A 16966-nucleotide genomic window follows, 5' to 3' on the forward strand; every position below is an offset into this window, starting at 1 on the left:
GGCCGTGCCAGCCGCGGCTCTCGCCCTCTCGGCGCCTGAGTGGTGTCCTGCGCCTCCTCCCCTCGTCGGGGACCCTGCCTGCCCCGCACTCCCCCGGAAGCCTCGGTGTCAGCCTGGCGAGCCCAACGCTTCCGTGTGTCCGGTCCCTACCCCGAGCCCCCGCACACCCCGCCCCCGCCCTCCCGGGACGGCGAGTTGCGGGGGATGGACGTCCCTTTTACGGAGCAAGGCTGCTGTGCTCCACCGACCCGGGACTTCTGTCTTGGAGGGCCTGAGGCTTCGCCGGAGAGTTTTGTTTTTAATCTAGTTCAGTTTTTAATTGGATGGAAAGGGACAAGCTGTTCTGTGTCTGTCCTCTCCTTTCCCATTTTTAGAAGAGCATTTTCTCTCCTCAGACCAAATGATGGTGGTCTAATATTGTTGATCCTTTACATCGGGGTTTGTGAGGTTCGCTATTTAAATTAAAGTGCACAGAGGGAATGATTAGCCCAAGGTCAGGTTGCAAAGAATGGTGAAGCTACAATCTGAACTTATATCCGTCTGTGCCCCCCCCCCCGCCCCGCCTTCGATACCTGGACCGATTTCACTGAGGCGACTGACATGCTTTCAGTTCTGATCAACTTTCCTTTCCTTCCTGCTCCATACTTAGAATGTTTACCTTCTTCCTGTGCTGTCTTCAGACACACATTCTTTTTCCTGCTTTACCAGTGACAGCTTTCTCCTCCCATATCTCCCATCCTAGGTTTTTAATCCCCACTATTAGCATATTGGGCCCAGAGGATCCTTGTAGTGAAATAAGCTACCGACCTAAATGCACCATATGCCCTCGATTTTTCTAGGACAGCCCCAATGTAAAATATTCCATCTATTGTCTGTCAGCCCGCGTGTCTCGATTTTGATTTAGAAAATAGTCACTTTAGCTGTATCTACCCTGCTGTCCTGGCCTTTTCCAGCCTTTTGGCTCTGGGGCATAACGCTAATCCAATTATCATTCACCTGGGATTTTTCTTCCCCTTCTGAGTCAACCCAAATGTTGGAACTGCCAGGATTTCTAGGGGGGCCTGAATACTACAGGCTAGTGAGGAAAGGGAATGCCTTCTTACTCCTTTATTTCTGTCCCCTCCCCATCTTTTATACCAGTTCAGGGAAGCTTTTATGCACCTGGCAGTGTCCATTGATTAAGGCTCAGGTTTAAGTCATGAGGGATGTAGGGCTTTATGTCATTTGATTCTAGAATAGAAATAACTTACTGTATTGGTTATAGGGCAAGAGATTCTATCTTGAGTCTTAGGAAACCTGCCTGCACAAGTTTCTTAAGTAGTTTTGGTTTCATTCAGTTACATTTTACAGACCTCTGTTAGGCTTCTTCATATAAAGAAAGCACTTGCTAGGAACTGAGGAAAATGTAAAAGTGATTTCTCCACACAGCCCCGACATCTGGATCTGTATTTGGAAATGCCCACACTTTTGAGTCAGCTGATAAACTTGTTTTCTCCTGTTTCTGTACCTAAGTCCCAGTCCCTGCAAGGCGGGAGCCAGAGCTTCTGGTTTGGCTCATTCACAAGGGCTGGCTTGTTTCACAGAGGGTCCAGCAGATGGGCAGTGGTGCTCTTTTGGCACCTGCCCTTTCCAGGCACTTTTCATCACATGGTCTCTGCCTCTCAGGCCACCCAAGATCTTTTCCCGTGCACACTGGGGAAACATACCTTTTTTTCTCCAGCCTTCGTCTTGAGAAAGCAGACAGTTTCTTCGTCCACTTTTCTGTTGTTCTTGAGTTGGTTTCTCAGTTATCCAACTGCATTTTTTTTTTAATCCTCACCTGAGGATATGTTTTCATTGATTTTGAGAGACAGAGGAGACATTTGAGAGAGGAGCATCGATCCGCTGCCTCCTGCATCCGTTCCAACTGGGGATTAAACTTGCAACCCAGGCACGTTTCCCTGAAAGGAAATTGACCCCGCCACCTTTGGGTGTAGGGACGAAGTTCTTGCCAACTGAGCCACCTGGCCAGGGGCAGCCCAGGGCGTCCAACTGCATTTTCATGAGTAATCTCTCCTGGTCTCACCCTCTTCTTTATTTTTCTTGTTTTAAGCTCTTGTTTTACTGAATGTGGCACATAAATGCTAAATGAACATTGGTAATTCATCATGTACTCACCTACCAGACCTTTCCACTTCTCTTCCAGGTCCTGGCTTAATTTCTAATTTACCGTGTTAAGTGCACTCAATGTATATTATTCCACTTTCTTTAAAGTAAGGAGAAAAGGAAACTGTCCTGGGAATGATTCTCCTGGCTGTAGATCTCTTCAGCCATCTTTTCTCGGCATCTCCATGGTGGATAACTTTTTAGGAAGATGTTTTTAATGCTTCTCCAGACATACCTCCTCTGTCCCTGGCTTTCTAGTCTGAGCCAGTTGACCCTGAGACTTCTCTTCCTGCCACCAAAACCCCTTCCCCCATCTGTGACCCTGTGCCTGTTACTTGCTCTGGCTCAGCCCCAGAATCCACTCTTTTTCAGACCACATCCTTTTTCCTGCCTTACTCATTTCCTGTCTCAGATACTTTGAATCCCTTGGTTCTGATTTTTCCGAGGGGGAGAGAACAGACTAAGAGAAGAGGAATAAATAGATAAGTCATCTCACAAAATTAAACTGTTCTTGCCTCTGGTCTTGCATGCTCTCACACAGCTTGCCCCCCTCCCTGAGATTTCTTATTTAAGAAAAACAAAAACCAGTTACTATCTCAGAATCAAGAATTCATGAATGTTTTTTAATCTTTTTCCCTTTATGAATGTATGCCTGCCTTAGACTCTTCCTCTAAGTCCTTGCCCTTCTTTGGTCTGTGGACCTCATGCTAGTCATTCGGTAACCATTTGCTGAATAAAGTTCACCCACTTCCTATGAAAGTCCTTCACTTACAGATAGCATGGAGCAGCAAGCCAAAATAAAGTAAAAACAAAAAACGGGAGAAGGATGGTGGTTCCAGTTCTGGTAATACTGTTCCGTGTTAATATGCTACTTACCAAGAGGTATTTCCCCCCTCTTCTTGAGTTAGTCCAAGTTTATATTAAAGTTCTCCCAGCTGTTCAATGCCACTTAATCTCTAGACAGATTTGGTCCCACCCACTAAAAGATTCTCTTCCAAAAATATACATCTACTGAGATGAGAGTAGGGAAGTGAGTCTTCATAAATGATAGTTTCTCTTTTATTCCTTTTATGTCATTTTGCAACTGGAAGATGAAGATGATTTTCTGTGGTCAGGAGGGAGCTCACTAAAGTGGTTGTAGAGAGATGCTTTTGTGTTTTCCACCCCCATGGAAGTGCAGGGTGAGGACTGGCTGCTTATGCAATCCACTCTGGTGAGTCCTTTGTGCCAGTAACAGAAATGACTCCACAGTGATTTAGCAACTTGTTTGATGGTGATATCAAAGCTGGACTGCCCCTCAAGGCAGAGGTCTGAACATATGTAGATTTATGTTTTAAATATTTTTTTATGGCATGCTTTAAACTACAATGTGAGTCCCCAGTTTAAAAGACTGAATATGTTTTCTGTTTAAAAGAGTGCTTTTTTAAATCAACTATTTATTCACAACTTAAATAGGTGCAGGTTTCATTTTAAGCATTGACTTATTTTTAAATTTCAGTTTGAATTACTAGCTATATTAGATCACTGACTTGATATGTAAAACTATTCAGACACACATCATCTTTAATTCAATTTCCTGACATTTTGCGAATAGATAGGAAAATAATCAACCATTTGTTTATCCAAGACAGAAGTCTTACAGATTCTGGACACTTTCCCATCAATAATATAGTTTTATAGTTAATCAATAATTATGCAATTTAAAATGGTTAGGTTTTGAAGATTAAAAGTAGAGTAAGAAACATAGCATTACTTTAAATAATAAATTGTTGCTCTGTGATTCAGTGTAAGACCATCTTAGCCAGCATGGTAAACTTAGTATTTTTTTCTTCCCCTTCCAGATTATTTATAGCTAGTGGAAAAGGATGTGCTTTCCTACTCTTTGAGTCTCCAGATGATTTTTTTTTTTAGTTTAGATAAGTCCAAAAGAAGAGGACATTCTTTCTATATCTGCTAAAGAAATGATTGCTATTAAACAGGCATCACCAGTGCTCTAAGAGGAATCCACATGTTGAAAAGAGTCCCCGTTGCTGTTAGGATTTTCTTGAAAGCAAGTATCTGTTTCTTGAATGACTTTCTTCACAGTAAAAGTTATTATACCTCCTCTTAAGAAAAGATGTGTTTTAGATGTCAGCTCTTCTCTGTACGTTAGGAGGACCAGAGCCGATGCTGAGTATTGAGACTGTTGGCAAGAAAGTGAGAGTTCGTGACTGCTTTGAGTTATTTTTAAAGTTTTAGTTGCATGGCTATTATGTCTCAAGTACTATATAATTATCCCTAGTTAGTGATATCTTTAGCATATTTGAAACCATCTTACATGGTCTGAGTCCACACCAGCTATATTAAGACATTTTTAAACAATTAAAGCAAATGACACTTTAAATTAATAACATGAATGTGAATCAGATACTTTTAAAATGAATTAAGTCCACATTTCCAGGACTCCAGTAATCAGTATTAATCTGTTCTGTCAGTTGATTTGTAGCAAAGTAGGGTGAGGGAAAGCTTAGACAATGGTTACAGGAAGGAAGCACGGGGATGTTTTCCAAGAACTGAAATTATCAGGAGGATTGATTTGCAAGGTATTATCCAGCCCATTATATAGATAAGACAACTGAGGCTTAGTATTCTCCCTCCCTCCTCCCCCGCCCCCAATCCTTCAGCCATTTATCTAAATGATTCTACAGCTGGTAACCAAATAAATAAATAAGGCATCATTGCCTTTTCTTGTTGTCACCCTGAAAATAATTAGGGAATTTACTAAACATTCCTAGATACATATTTTTCTGGAGGGTAAACTGTTATAAATTCATCTCCCATGATTTTACCTTTAGCTATAAGAGGCTGGTTTCCTAATCTCTCAGGTCTCAGTGATGTAACCCTTCTATGGCCAAGTCAGGTCAGTTCCACTGTGTTGTACCTGCATTATCTTAATCCTCATGGGAGCCACAGGAGACAGAGATTATGCCCCATTTGGTAGATAAGGAAACAGGCCTTGAGTAACTTGTCCAGGATTACAAACTATGATTTAAGCCCAGAGTCTTTGTGATCCCCAAGAATTAACTTCCATGTAGCCCAGCTTCTAAATGTAATCAGAGCCAGGGTTTTTCTTATACTCAGATATTTGCTGTAACCTTGCAAGACAGGCAGTGATCCTCATTTTTATAGATGGGAAAACTGGGCCTCGGAGCAGGTACCAATGCTAGAAGCTGCACAGGTGATCCACGATGGACCCAGACTGTGAACCCAAGTCTGACCAGATCCAGTGTTCTTTCCCCTGTGCCCTCTCCTTTCATCTCCTGCTGTGGTGATGCCTCTCCTGTTGGTTGCATTCTCTTTGGAACCATAGTGTCTGCTAGAGCACTGTGACAGGAGGCTCTGTGGGGCCTGCACCTCGGCATGGGGTACACAGGACCGTCCCCATTTAAGCAGGACTCTGAAAACCCCTCCTGCCTGACGCCTCGAAGTCAGAGGTAGCTGTTATTCCTGTCCTGTTGGACGTCCCCCTGTGGTCCTGCAGATGCTGCTGCTGCGTGTGATCTGGCTGTAGAGTTGCAGCACCCGCCTGACTGGGAAGCAGTTCCTGCAGCTGTTTGGAAATCCCCCACGGCTCTGGCTCTGTTGTCCTGAACCGCATGGGGGACGGTGGCTGTTCGCCCCATTGATTCCTTCATAGCTGGGGGTGGCAGCTTGGAAAACATTCAGCTGTTTACAATTCAGCTTATGTACACTTTAGCTGGGGATTGTGGGTGAGTGAGAAGGGCTGCTCTCTTTGCCTGTGTCCTAAGAGACAGCATGAAAGTCAGCTGTATGGTAATGGCTGCCAGTGAGGAGGAGGAGCCCTCCCTAACAGATGCCTCAGCCAGAGTCACTCAGCCCAGATGCTGAAGATCCGAGAAGCATGTCTGCTCTCCAATCCTCTTCAGCCAGACTCACAAGATCATTGTACAGTGACACCGAGGGCAGGTCTGGGGCCACCTGGCTCGGCCTCCCGCTCATTCTGCCGGCCAGCTCACCCCTTTGCTCTGTCAAGTTCCCCAAAGGGGTCCGCCTGCCACCACCATCACTTCCCTCTGTTACTTCCCTCGGGGAGAGGTGCTTCAGATCGGCCGCTCTTGTTTGCAGAGCCAGAAAGGTTCCCTGAGGAGCAGAAGGTGGGTGGCATGTGTGTGAGAGCCTGCTGTGTATCCTCAGGGCAGGGCCGTCTTGGATGTCTGGCAGCTTGGTCCTTAGCAGGATTGAAAAACTAACAAACATTTGGCCGTGGCTCTTTCTGCCTTCTGGTACCTAGGGCCCTACAATTTCCCCTCCACTAAGAGCTCCTTCTATGTGTTTAGAAGATACTGTCTTCCAAACAAATTGCATCTGTTCCTCTTTGATTCTAAAGTGCACAGTTAACTGTGCGCACTTTTCCTCCTCTGGAAAATGAAGATGTTATACGAGGCCCTTCCAACTCTAATCATCTGTGATCTCACACCCAGGATCCAAAATGATCGCTCTCCACCCCCGCGCCTCCCACTGAACCTTCTGTCCCTGCTCTGGGAAGAAAGCTATCTGCTTATCTAAGTGGTTCACAGTGAGGTGTGAATGACCGCAGGTGTATATTTGCATTTTAAAGAAGATTGTTAACCAAATCAATCTCTTTAATTGATGGGCTCTGTCAGGATCCCAGGGTAGAGCCCCACTCCTCCCTCCCTCTTCCCCTCATACTACCCCCCCACTTCATTTTCCTACCCTTCCCCTGGGGGGGGGGGCCTGGGGAGGGAGAAAGGAACCCCAACAGATTGGTGCTTATGAAATAGCTTACCTCCCTCACCTGCAGTGACACTAATTTTTTTAGGGGCCCAAATAAAGCTAAAATCCTAACGGGTGGCCCACAGACCTCTCCACAAGGACTGTGCCCTGCACCCTGGGCTTCCTGCGCTGTGGCTCTGCCCTCTGCTCAGACCAGGCACTGCATCAGCTGCTCTCTGCCCCGGGGGTGTGGTTGCCCTGGGGTCCCTTTGCAGGTGCTCCACTCAGGCTCTCCCCAGAGGGCAGTCCTCCAGGAATCCTGCTGTCACCCTCCAGGCCTCGTGTCTGGCCTGCTAAGCTGGGCACAGTGAGCAGGACTCTAGAGCCAGGAAGGGGCCTGGAGAAGAAGCGCTGTGTGGTACAGGTGGCCTTGTTTTCCCATTTGCCCAGCAGAATTTGCTGCAGGCAAATGACCCGTTATCACCTACTCTGCTTCCTTGAAGTCTTTTAACTCCATTAGCTCTGGCTTACTCCTGCTATAGCCAAGCAAGGCTAGTTAGAAGCCTTGCTGAGTAAAATACTCTCTCCTGTTGTCTAGAGAAAGGAGGGAGCGTGTTGGTCCAGCTGAGGGGGTGGAAGGAGAAGCTGTGCTTGCCCCCCATTTCCTCTGGAGTCAGGTCTTCACGGCAAATAGAATGAGCAGCCAGGCCATCTGAGATAGCCACAGTAAATATTAGTACTAAATGTATTCCAGTATAACTGATGATGATGATGTCTTATCTGTGCATGTAAACAACATCAGAACTGGTTCTGAAGTGGTCCAGGTTTTGCATAGCTGGGGCCAAGCATGACCTCTCTCTGCAGAGGGCAGGAGAGCTCAGCCTCTCTGGACATCTACCAGTGGTCCTTCGGGCCTGCCCATTTCCACAGGCAACTCCTGGCCTTTGCCTCTAGAGGTCATTGTGCCTTTCCAAGTGCCTGGAGCTGGCGTAAATGTTTCCCTGCCTTAACAGGAAGAAGTGGACCAAGGAATAGCTCTTAGGCTTCTTTATAGCCAGGTACCCAGAAATGCCACTCTTATTGACAGGCACCAGCCTAGCTGCTCTGAAACCATTATAGCCTCGGAAGTAATTTTACAAATGCCAGTTGCTCGCTGGCAAGTTGCTTATTTTGAGACTAGGGAGACCTGTTGAAACCATGGTTTCATATATTCCAGTTTAACAGACATTAAGGGTCTGTCATATAGTGGACATTGCATTAGCCCCTGGAGATACAGAGGTGACTAAGATATAGCCCCTGCCTAAAGAAACGTGCTCTGCCTAGTGAAGGGGACCAACCCCGAAGCAGATCATTTCACAGACAAGGCCATTGTGGTCCTTCCCACATTATCCCGTCCCTATTAGGGCTATTTCTGCCAGAGCCTGAGTGAGACCAGAATTGAGAGCCACCCGAAAGGTTGAGACATTATGTAACGACTGCCCCAGACATACTGTTCTGTTCATTCTGGTCTGAATACTTGGCCCTTACGGTCAGCTTCAATTAAGGGCTAGATTCTACCTTCCCCCAGCGCCAGCGCCACAGAAGCTTGGCTTTACTCCCACAGCCTCCTAGACGCATGGTGTCCTGGCCTTCCCCTTTCAGATTTCAGGTGCCTAACTCTGTACAAAGGTATTTGAGACCCCTGGGAATCCCAGGCATCCCTTGCAGCCTAGGACTGATCCAGAGAATTGAGAAAGGACAAATTCCAAACGGTAGGGTGTTGCTTTGTCTCGGTCTTTTATCTGGCCTCCGGGCCAGCAGGGCAGGTTTCTGCAAGTTTCCCTATTAAGCTGCTTTTCCCCAAGCAGGCCGCAGAGCAGTCTGGGAGAGCGGGGAAGCAGATTAAATTAATCGCAGTGTGCTGAGCCTGGCGGGGGTGAGATTGTGTTTTGTCATTCCACAAATAGCCCAAACTCCTTTGTTACTAAAGCAGATGAGGTATTTGCTACGAGATGGATGTGAAGCGAAACAGTGTCTGCAAACCTGTGCCTTCAGAAAACATGCTCTTCTGTCCCTTGGATTCTGTCTCTCCTGTAACCCGCCCCAGTGATAACGGGAGTGATAGTTTCTAATGTTATGGTGAAAGGGTTTCTCCGTTTGTTGGCTCTCTTGCCTCTGAGCTGGTGAAGGTATCTCTCACCACTGTATTTGGCGTGAGGGAAGAATCTGACCTCAAAAGAGTTGTCCCGCCTTACAGTGTATATTAATAGGCACAGATCTGAGAGGCAGGAGGGAAGGGATGAGGGGAAAGGGGAGGAGTCCAGCAAAGATAGATCCCATGAAAGGAGACAAGGATCAGAGGCTTTTTGGTGGTGAGTAGCATTGAAAAGAGCAGGGGGTAGGAGTGATCCCAGAATTCAGGGAAGAATGGATTCATAAACTAAAGGAATTATAAACTAAAACACGGAAGTCACTAATTTCCCTCCGCCTGTTCTCTTAATATAACAAAAATCTTATCAACCTGATCTCTTACCAATACATTGATACGTTTGCAGTAACTGGGTAGACTTTAAAAGATGCAGGCCAAGAAGACCTAGGATGATGATGAACTTGAATCCCTTTTATATACAAGAAACAGTTGGAAGAGCAGAGGGAGTTGGGCCTGGAGGAGAGAAGTATTCTGGGGTCATGAGTGGCATTCTTCATGCCACCTGAGCATTTCCTAGTGTGCTAGCACTACACTGCTGTTGACTCATTATCTCATTTAGTCCTCACAGCGACACAGTGAGGTAAGTATTGTTATTGTCCTTATCTTACGCCAGTGAAACTGAGGCTCAAGGAACAGTGAGGACTTGGCACTGACACTTCAGTGACAGAGAGACCAGCCTCTAAGACAGGTCCCAGCCCGTGTTTCTGCCCATTACACAAACAGGATTAGCCTTGTTCTGTGTGGTCTTCAGGAACACAGCCAGGATAAGTGGGCAGAAATTAACAGCAGATAGATTTGGGGCTCATTATAAGGAAGAACTTTTCATTGAACTGCCCAAGGTGGGAACAAACTACTTCAGAGATAGTGAGCTCCTTTGTCACAAAAGATATTTAAACAAATGCCAGGAAATCTCTGGGTGGGGGTATGACAGAGCAGGTGTAAGCAGTGGTGAGAGGATGCCCAGAATTTCTCATCTTGATTCTGTAATCTATGGTTCATAAGAGTAACCAGAGAATCTTTTACGAGGCTCTAATAAGGAAGAAATAGCCATCATCTAAAAATAAAATTTTAACTTACACAGTAAGCTTTCTAATTATCTATTCATCATTTTAAATAAAATATATACTCAATTTGAATTTTGAAAACATTTTTAAAGCAGAGGAAATGTAGTTATGTCAATGCAGAGTTAAATATTTAAAATTTAAGCGCAGAAAAAAGTAACTTGATTATGTAATTAACTCAGTCCACCTAGTTATTCATAGTTTGTGAAAGTGTTTTTGTTTTTTTGTTTTTTCAGTTCCCAAATGCCTTTCACATTAGAAAGATTTCAAAAGAGGGGAAAGTTCCTATCTTTACAAAAAGAGCCAAAGCTTTAAATAATTCTCACAACCAAGAAGAAATTTTTCAAAGGCCATCAATTACACCTCTTGGATGACTCCTGCTCAGCAGTGAAGTTTATTAGAGTTGAATTAGGCAGGTCTGAGTACTGGAGCATGTGTCGTAGCCACCAACTCTTTTTCATCAAAAAAGATTTATCCTGGCTTATTTGAGCATTGGGGCTACTAGTAAGAAATGAGCCAGTTATAAAGCTTTTCTAAAATGAGTTTCTTTTGATTTCTCTATGCTGCATAATTAGACCCTGTTCCATCGTAGGATTTGAGATCTTTTTAAAAAAATATATTTTATTGATTTTTTACAGAGAGGAAGGGAGAGGGATAGAGAGTTAGAAACATCGATGAGTGAGAAACATCGATCAGCTGCCTCCTGCACACTACCTACTGGGTATGTGCCTACAACCAAGGTACATGCCCTTGACCGGAATCGAACCTGGGACCCTTGAGTCCACAGGCCGATGCTCTACCCACTGAGCCAAACCAGTTAGGGCGGATTGGAGATCTTTAACATGAAATAAGAGCATCTTCATGGAAAGTTTTGTGCAGACATGGCTTAGCTAATAAATTTATTGAAATTGTTTTTAAAGTAACACACAAATACACACTGGTTTATACTTAATAGGCTGTTGCAGTAAAAAAAAAAAAAAAAAAAAGCTTTTTTTTTCTTTGCCCTCCTTTCTTAGGAAGTTCCAGGTTAAAGGCAACCTCAGGCCTCCTGGGCAGCTGGTGGTGGTAGAGAATGACTCTGAGAAGGGGGGTAGAGTTTCACAAGTGAGGTGACGAAGGCTTGCACCTCTAAACGACTCCTGAGAGGTGCTGTTGGAAGTGGAGAAGAGGCGGCCATTGCGGTGTGGTTCTGTATGGATACCCGTCACACTTTTGGAGCACTCTGTTAGGTCTTTCAGAGCAAGGCCAGGGGGTCCAGGAGAGGATAACTCAGGAAAAGTTGTCCACAGAGGGACAGAGGGAAGGAGTCTGTGGTTGGCTGAGCATCAGATCGGATATGGGGCTGACAACGGGCAAGAGGTTTGACTGAGCACAGGACCAGCAGAAGCAGCACGGAAGGCCTCCGCTCGGCCTCGCAGCCTCCTGCGGGGAGAATGGAGCAGTGTATCTTAATGCAGTGACCTGAGTCCCAGGCTCTGGACAGTCAGATCTATGTTACTGTGTTTACTTGGGGTTCAGCTCCCCAAATTCCCTTTGCATTGATTTCTGGAATTCAGTACTCTGACATTTCACAGGACACTTTCAATCTAACCCTTTTCCAAGGAACCTCATAGAAGGTTCACTTGAACTCTTTCTCCCAAACCCTATTATACCCCTAGCCCTCTGTCTAGTTCAGCTTCTCAGTCTGGTTTCTGATACCAGTTTGAATATATTTTCTCCCTTGAACTGAATGTTACTTTATTTGTCCATATCAATATTGACCAAGTTCCTAACACCTCAAAGGCAAGATTCTTGTCTGCTCACCTAGTTGAATTGTTAACACAGTTGGAAGTCTACAAAACACTGCCAGCTGATTAGTTGCATTGCTGCACAACTGATTGGAGTCACACCTGGTGGTGTCCCTTGACACCACATCAGATAGGTGGTTGAAGGAGGGGACTGCTTGGTTTGCATTGTCGCTTGGCTCCACCGAAGGTACCAGGCTCGTGTTGAACCCCTGTGCTCCTTCTGGCTGGACCAGGTTCTGACCTCCCCTGCTTGTGTTTCCCTACTTTCCCTGTACAGAGACAGGGCAGGGCATTGTTCATGCACTGACCGACCTCAGCAGCCCCGGCATGACCTCAGGGAACGGAAATTCTGCCTCCAGCATCGCCGGCACTGCCCCCCAGAATGGTGAGAATAAACCACCACAGGCCATTGTGAAACCCCAAATCCTGACGCATGTTATCGAAGGGTTTGTGATCCAGGAGGGGGCGGAGCCTTTCCCGGTACGGACTACTTCTTTTCCCCTCTTTTTTCTTTCTTTTCTTTTTTTTAAGTATAATTTGGATGTGTATTAGAATATTTTATGTTTCCATGTAAAATTTCCAAAAATGTGAAATAGTTGTTCTTTCCCTGCTAATTTTCCCCAAAGGAATGTCAGAACTATTTTCTTTCTAGGATTGAGCAGTGTCCTGAGGTCCACAGGGGGTCAGTGATTAGGAATAATTGGCAAGACGCCTTGTTTAGAAGTTCCCAACATAGACTCCGCTGTGTCCTGCCTGGTGATATGTGACCCCCTTGGTTGAAAGGGAGTTCTCCTTGGCATGTTTGGTGGACTTTGAGAAATGAAACCTCATTCAGTTTTGAATATTAAAACCTCTGCATGGCAAAACTGGCCAGTCAGAGAACAAAAGGAACCTGTACAGAAGAGAAGTCTCCAGATGCATTTGAAACGAAGAGAATAGGGTTGTGGCTGGGGACAGAGCCTCTAAAGGGGAGTGAATGAAAGTGAGGGCACTTCAGAAAGGGCACAGCCAAGTGTCTCCAATCTTCCTATATAATAAAAGGCTAATATGCAAATTGACAGAACTGTGGGATGGTTGCTATGACGAGCACTGACCACCAGGGGGAAGATGCTCAACGCAGGAGCTGCCCCCTGGTGGTCAGTGTGCTCCCACAGGTGGAGTGCCCCTCAGCCAGAAGCTGGGCTCACAGCTGGTGAGTGCAGTGGCGGTGGTGGGAGCCTCTCCTGCCTCTGCAACAGCACTAAGGATGTCCGACTGCCAAGAGGGCACAGGCCGGGCTGAGGGACCCCCCAAGGGCATGAATTTTGTGCACCGGGGCTCTAGTTAAAGCATAAGACCAAAGGGAAATATAAAAGAATCAAGAAAATGGCTTACTAGAACAAAGCAGCCAAAGCTAATTCTGCTCAGTGCAGACTGGTGAGGACAGGTGGTACTGCTGTGTGGGTGGGAGGAGCCTAGAGCCAGTGCACGTAGCCCCTCCTGTGATAAAAGTATCTGTTAGAGACATACGATCCTCACGGGATGCCATCTGCCTCCTGCTCGTTCTCTGGATCCATCAGTGATTTGAATAGTCAGCAAAAAACTATGCTTGATTAACTGAGAAGGATGGCCTGCCCTTCTGAAATGCCGGAGGACGCGTAGGTTCTTGTCCTCTTTTCCTCTGGAGGTCGTTCAAGGCCTGTGGCAAAGAAATCCACATGGCGCACCTTAGTTCTGAGGAGCTCTAGGCCTATGACATCCCTTCCCTCAGTAGACTAGGTCTTCCCCTGGGCCTCCTGGAGCAACACCAGAAACCAGCCGATCTCTCAGGGTGATGCAGATTCAGTAACACCCCAGTATTGCTCTAGCGATCTGGCCACGGGGCTGCCTGAACAAAGGCAGCTAAGGGAGAACCAAAAGAATGAATTAGCCAATCTGGGATCCTTGCAACCATAGAGGGCATTTTTGCTCTTAGCCCAGAGTCCATTTTTTTCCTACTGCCTTCCATGGCTGTGTGTACGTCTGCCTTGGGTAGGGCAGTGGTAAGATAGAGAACAGTAAGAAATTTTAAAATGGTTGTTGAGACACACACACACACACACACACACACACACACACACACTCACACACACACATAGCCTTGGCTGTGTTCCTGCCTGGTGGCATGTGAACACTGCTGGCAGTGTGGGAAACTCCAATCTCTGCCTCATCTCTGCCCCTTAGACACTGGGAAGGGCAGATATTTTCCTAACCTCCCGAGGCATCCATTGGTGCTGGATTGAAGCCATCCCTTCAGTCTCCAGTAGCATCCTGCCTCATGAGCTAACAGCGAAATAGGCCTTTTACAGGGCTTACTTGGATGATGATATAGGGGCTGGCATCTATGCCTGGATGCTTTATACGTGTAATTTTGGTGAGGCTGGATAAGGAAGCATTTCCCAGCTAACCCTCATGGCCTCCGTGTCACCATGTCCTCTAGGTGGGACGCTCGTCCCTGCTGGTGGGGAATCTCAAAAAGAAGTATGCACAGGGGTTTTTGCCTGAGAAACTTCCACAGCAGGACCACACCACCACCACTGACTCCGAGATGGAGGAGCCCTATCTGCAAGGTAAGCGTCTCACACCCGGAACGCTGAGGGTGTGTGTAGCCACATAGGAAGTAGGCAAGTCTGGAAAAGCAGGCCTTCCCCACTTCCTTTCTTGGTATCCATGGAGGAACTCGGAGCCAGGGCGTGTGTGAACATGCCGGCTTACTGATCATTTCCTCCAGTGCCTTCCCAGCTCCTAAGAAGCAGGGACAGAAGTCCCTGCCCTTGGGGAACTGTTTCTGCCCTGCCTGCCCTCCAGCCAACCACAGGACTCTAAGGCTCTTCTCCCGTGTGAGTCACTGGAGAGTGGTAGGGCTTGAGGAGCAGCGGGCCACCCATGCCCTTCCTCCACCGCCTCGGGAGCCTGCACTCAGCACGGCCCAGCTCGGAGGCTCAGTGGCGGCCAGACAGGGACTGCACTCGTCACTTGAGCCACTGATAAATGGAAGGAGGGGCCTGCGTAGGTTACAGAACTGGATTCTGTTACCCAGGTTAGCAGCCAACTAGACAGATTGAGGTGGGTGGGGAAGGACAGCTGCTCCTTCATGAGCTTCCACCCAGCTCAGGTCAGTTGTGGCAGCACCCAGAGTGCTCCCTTTGAGCTCCTCTCTCCCAGGATCAGGAGGGGTGCTGCTACATCTTCACCTGTGGGCGCCTCGGGCTCATAGCACTTAGACAAGAGAATGGTCAGTGTCACAGGGGCATTCTCAGATCCCTTTGAGAACTTTCCAGGGAGGGAAACAGCTCTTCCAAACAGTGACAGAGAAGGCTCAGCATTCCCCAAGCTAGGCAGCTGTGTGTGTCACAGCTGTGAGAACATGAGCAGGCAGACAGTAGGGAGGCCCTGTGATGGGGCTGTTGACAATTGCTCGTTCTCCATACTTATCAATTTTCATACATTTCAGAATCCAAAGAGGAGGGGACTCCCCTCAAACTCAAGTGTGAGCTCTGTGGCCGGGTGGACTTTGCCTACAAGTTCAAGCGTTCCAAGCGCTTCTGTTCCATGGCCTGTGCAAAAAGGTGAGTGGCTTGGCCCCCCCACCCCCTGTGCTGTGCCCAGCCCCTGCCCTCCCCCAGGACTGTGCCTTTGATCCTGCTCCTGTGTCCCACCTCCCTTCAGTAATAGTCCATCCCAAGAGGCCGGGGCGGGGGCGGGGGGTGGCTTACCAGCTCCCCATTTCCTGTGCCTGCCTGGAAGCAGCACCGCGTCACTAATTCCCCCAGAGAACCCCCACCAGCAGATGAGAGAGAGCAGCCCAGAATGGAGGGAGGAGGCACAGAAGGAAGCAGGGCTTCAGTGTGGCTGCCTCCTGGGTCCCCTTGGCCCAGCCTCTTTTCCTGCCCATCTCCTTATGGCAAGCCCTCCCCTTGGAGCTTTGCCCTGAGCGCTGCACTAGTGACAGTTCCTCATGAGCTTCCACCAGCTTAGGAAACTAATGATCCTAGTAAAAACCAGCCGTATAGGATGAGAGCCTATTTGTGCAGGGCAGTGGGTATTCATTGTGTCATCCAACCTTCAAGACAACTCTGAGGCCGGTGTTGCTATTGTCTTCTTTACACACAGTTTGGGAACTGAGGCATGAATGATAAATAATTGTGCCTGAAGTCACAGAGCTGGGGGGTTTAGATCGTCTGACTCCACAACCCTCTGTGGTCTTTGTACCAAAGTGGACAAGGCGGCTGCCCTAGAAGCCCTGAGCCCCCCAAAGAGAAGAACTCTAGGCCCCAGGCACCCATGTTCTGCAGGCCAACTAGAGTAAGGCTTCCTCAGCCCTCATCCCCGCAGGCTGTGCTGGAGGGGATCAGGGCACTTCAGTGAAGCCTCACCAAGCTGCTCTCCAGCAGGACCGTGGACAGGAGTTTCTTAGCACAGGTAGTATTTGCAGCAGAGTGTGTCTGCAATGAGTTATCACCAGGATCCAAGTTATGTCAAGTGACGGATTTAGGATTAGAATGAATGAATGGATGGACACAGGTTTGCCACATAGCTTGGCTGCTCTTCTTCTGCCCGAGGCCTGTGCACCCTATGACTGCTGACTTCCTGTGTTCCCCTGACTCTGGCAGGTACAATGTGGGATGCACCAAACGAGTGGGGCTTTTCCACTCAGACCGGAGCAAGTTGCAGAAGGCAGGAGCCACGACCCACAACCGCCGTCGGGCCAGCAAAGCCAGTCTGCCAACTCTTACCAAGGATACCAAGAAGCAGGTGAGAGGGCTGGCAGAGCCTGAAGCTCCATCCTCACTGTCCCCATGCCTTTTCTGCCCACATCAGCATGCTCTGTCAGATCAAGCCTTCCCCATGTCCCTTCATGTAGTTCAAGCATGTCAAACTCAAATAAACAAGGTGTAAGTTTATGTGGGCCGCAAAAAAAAACAAAAGCTTCAATTTTCATAGAAACGTAGGTTTATTTCGATTAAAGATATGCTGAATACAAAGGGCTGAAATAAATGAGTAATCGTTAACATAAAGTAATAGAACATTTT

General features: G+C 47.2%; 1 protein-coding gene across 3 annotated transcripts in view; it reads left to right on the forward strand.

The window, feature by feature from the left end:
* PHC2 (polyhomeotic homolog 2) overlaps positions 1 to 16966 on the forward strand; it is a 48694-nt gene that overhangs the window by 26079 nt on the left and 5649 nt on the right. For all 3 annotated transcript variants that reach the window (XM_081085558.1, XM_081085556.1, XM_081085557.1), the window contains 4 exons: positions 12193 to 12395; positions 14374 to 14503; positions 15388 to 15502; positions 16547 to 16688. In XM_081085558.1, coding sequence (XP_080941684.1) covers positions 12193 to 12395; positions 14374 to 14503; positions 15388 to 15502; positions 16547 to 16688 — 590 coding nt within the window. The remainder of the gene's footprint in view (positions 1 to 12192; positions 12396 to 14373; positions 14504 to 15387; positions 15503 to 16546; positions 16689 to 16966) is intronic.

The sequence above is a fragment of the Myotis nattereri genome (genome assembly GCF_964212035.1).
Source record: "Myotis nattereri genome assembly, chromosome: 3".
Lineage (NCBI taxonomy): Eukaryota > Metazoa > Chordata > Mammalia > Chiroptera > Vespertilionidae > Myotis > Myotis nattereri.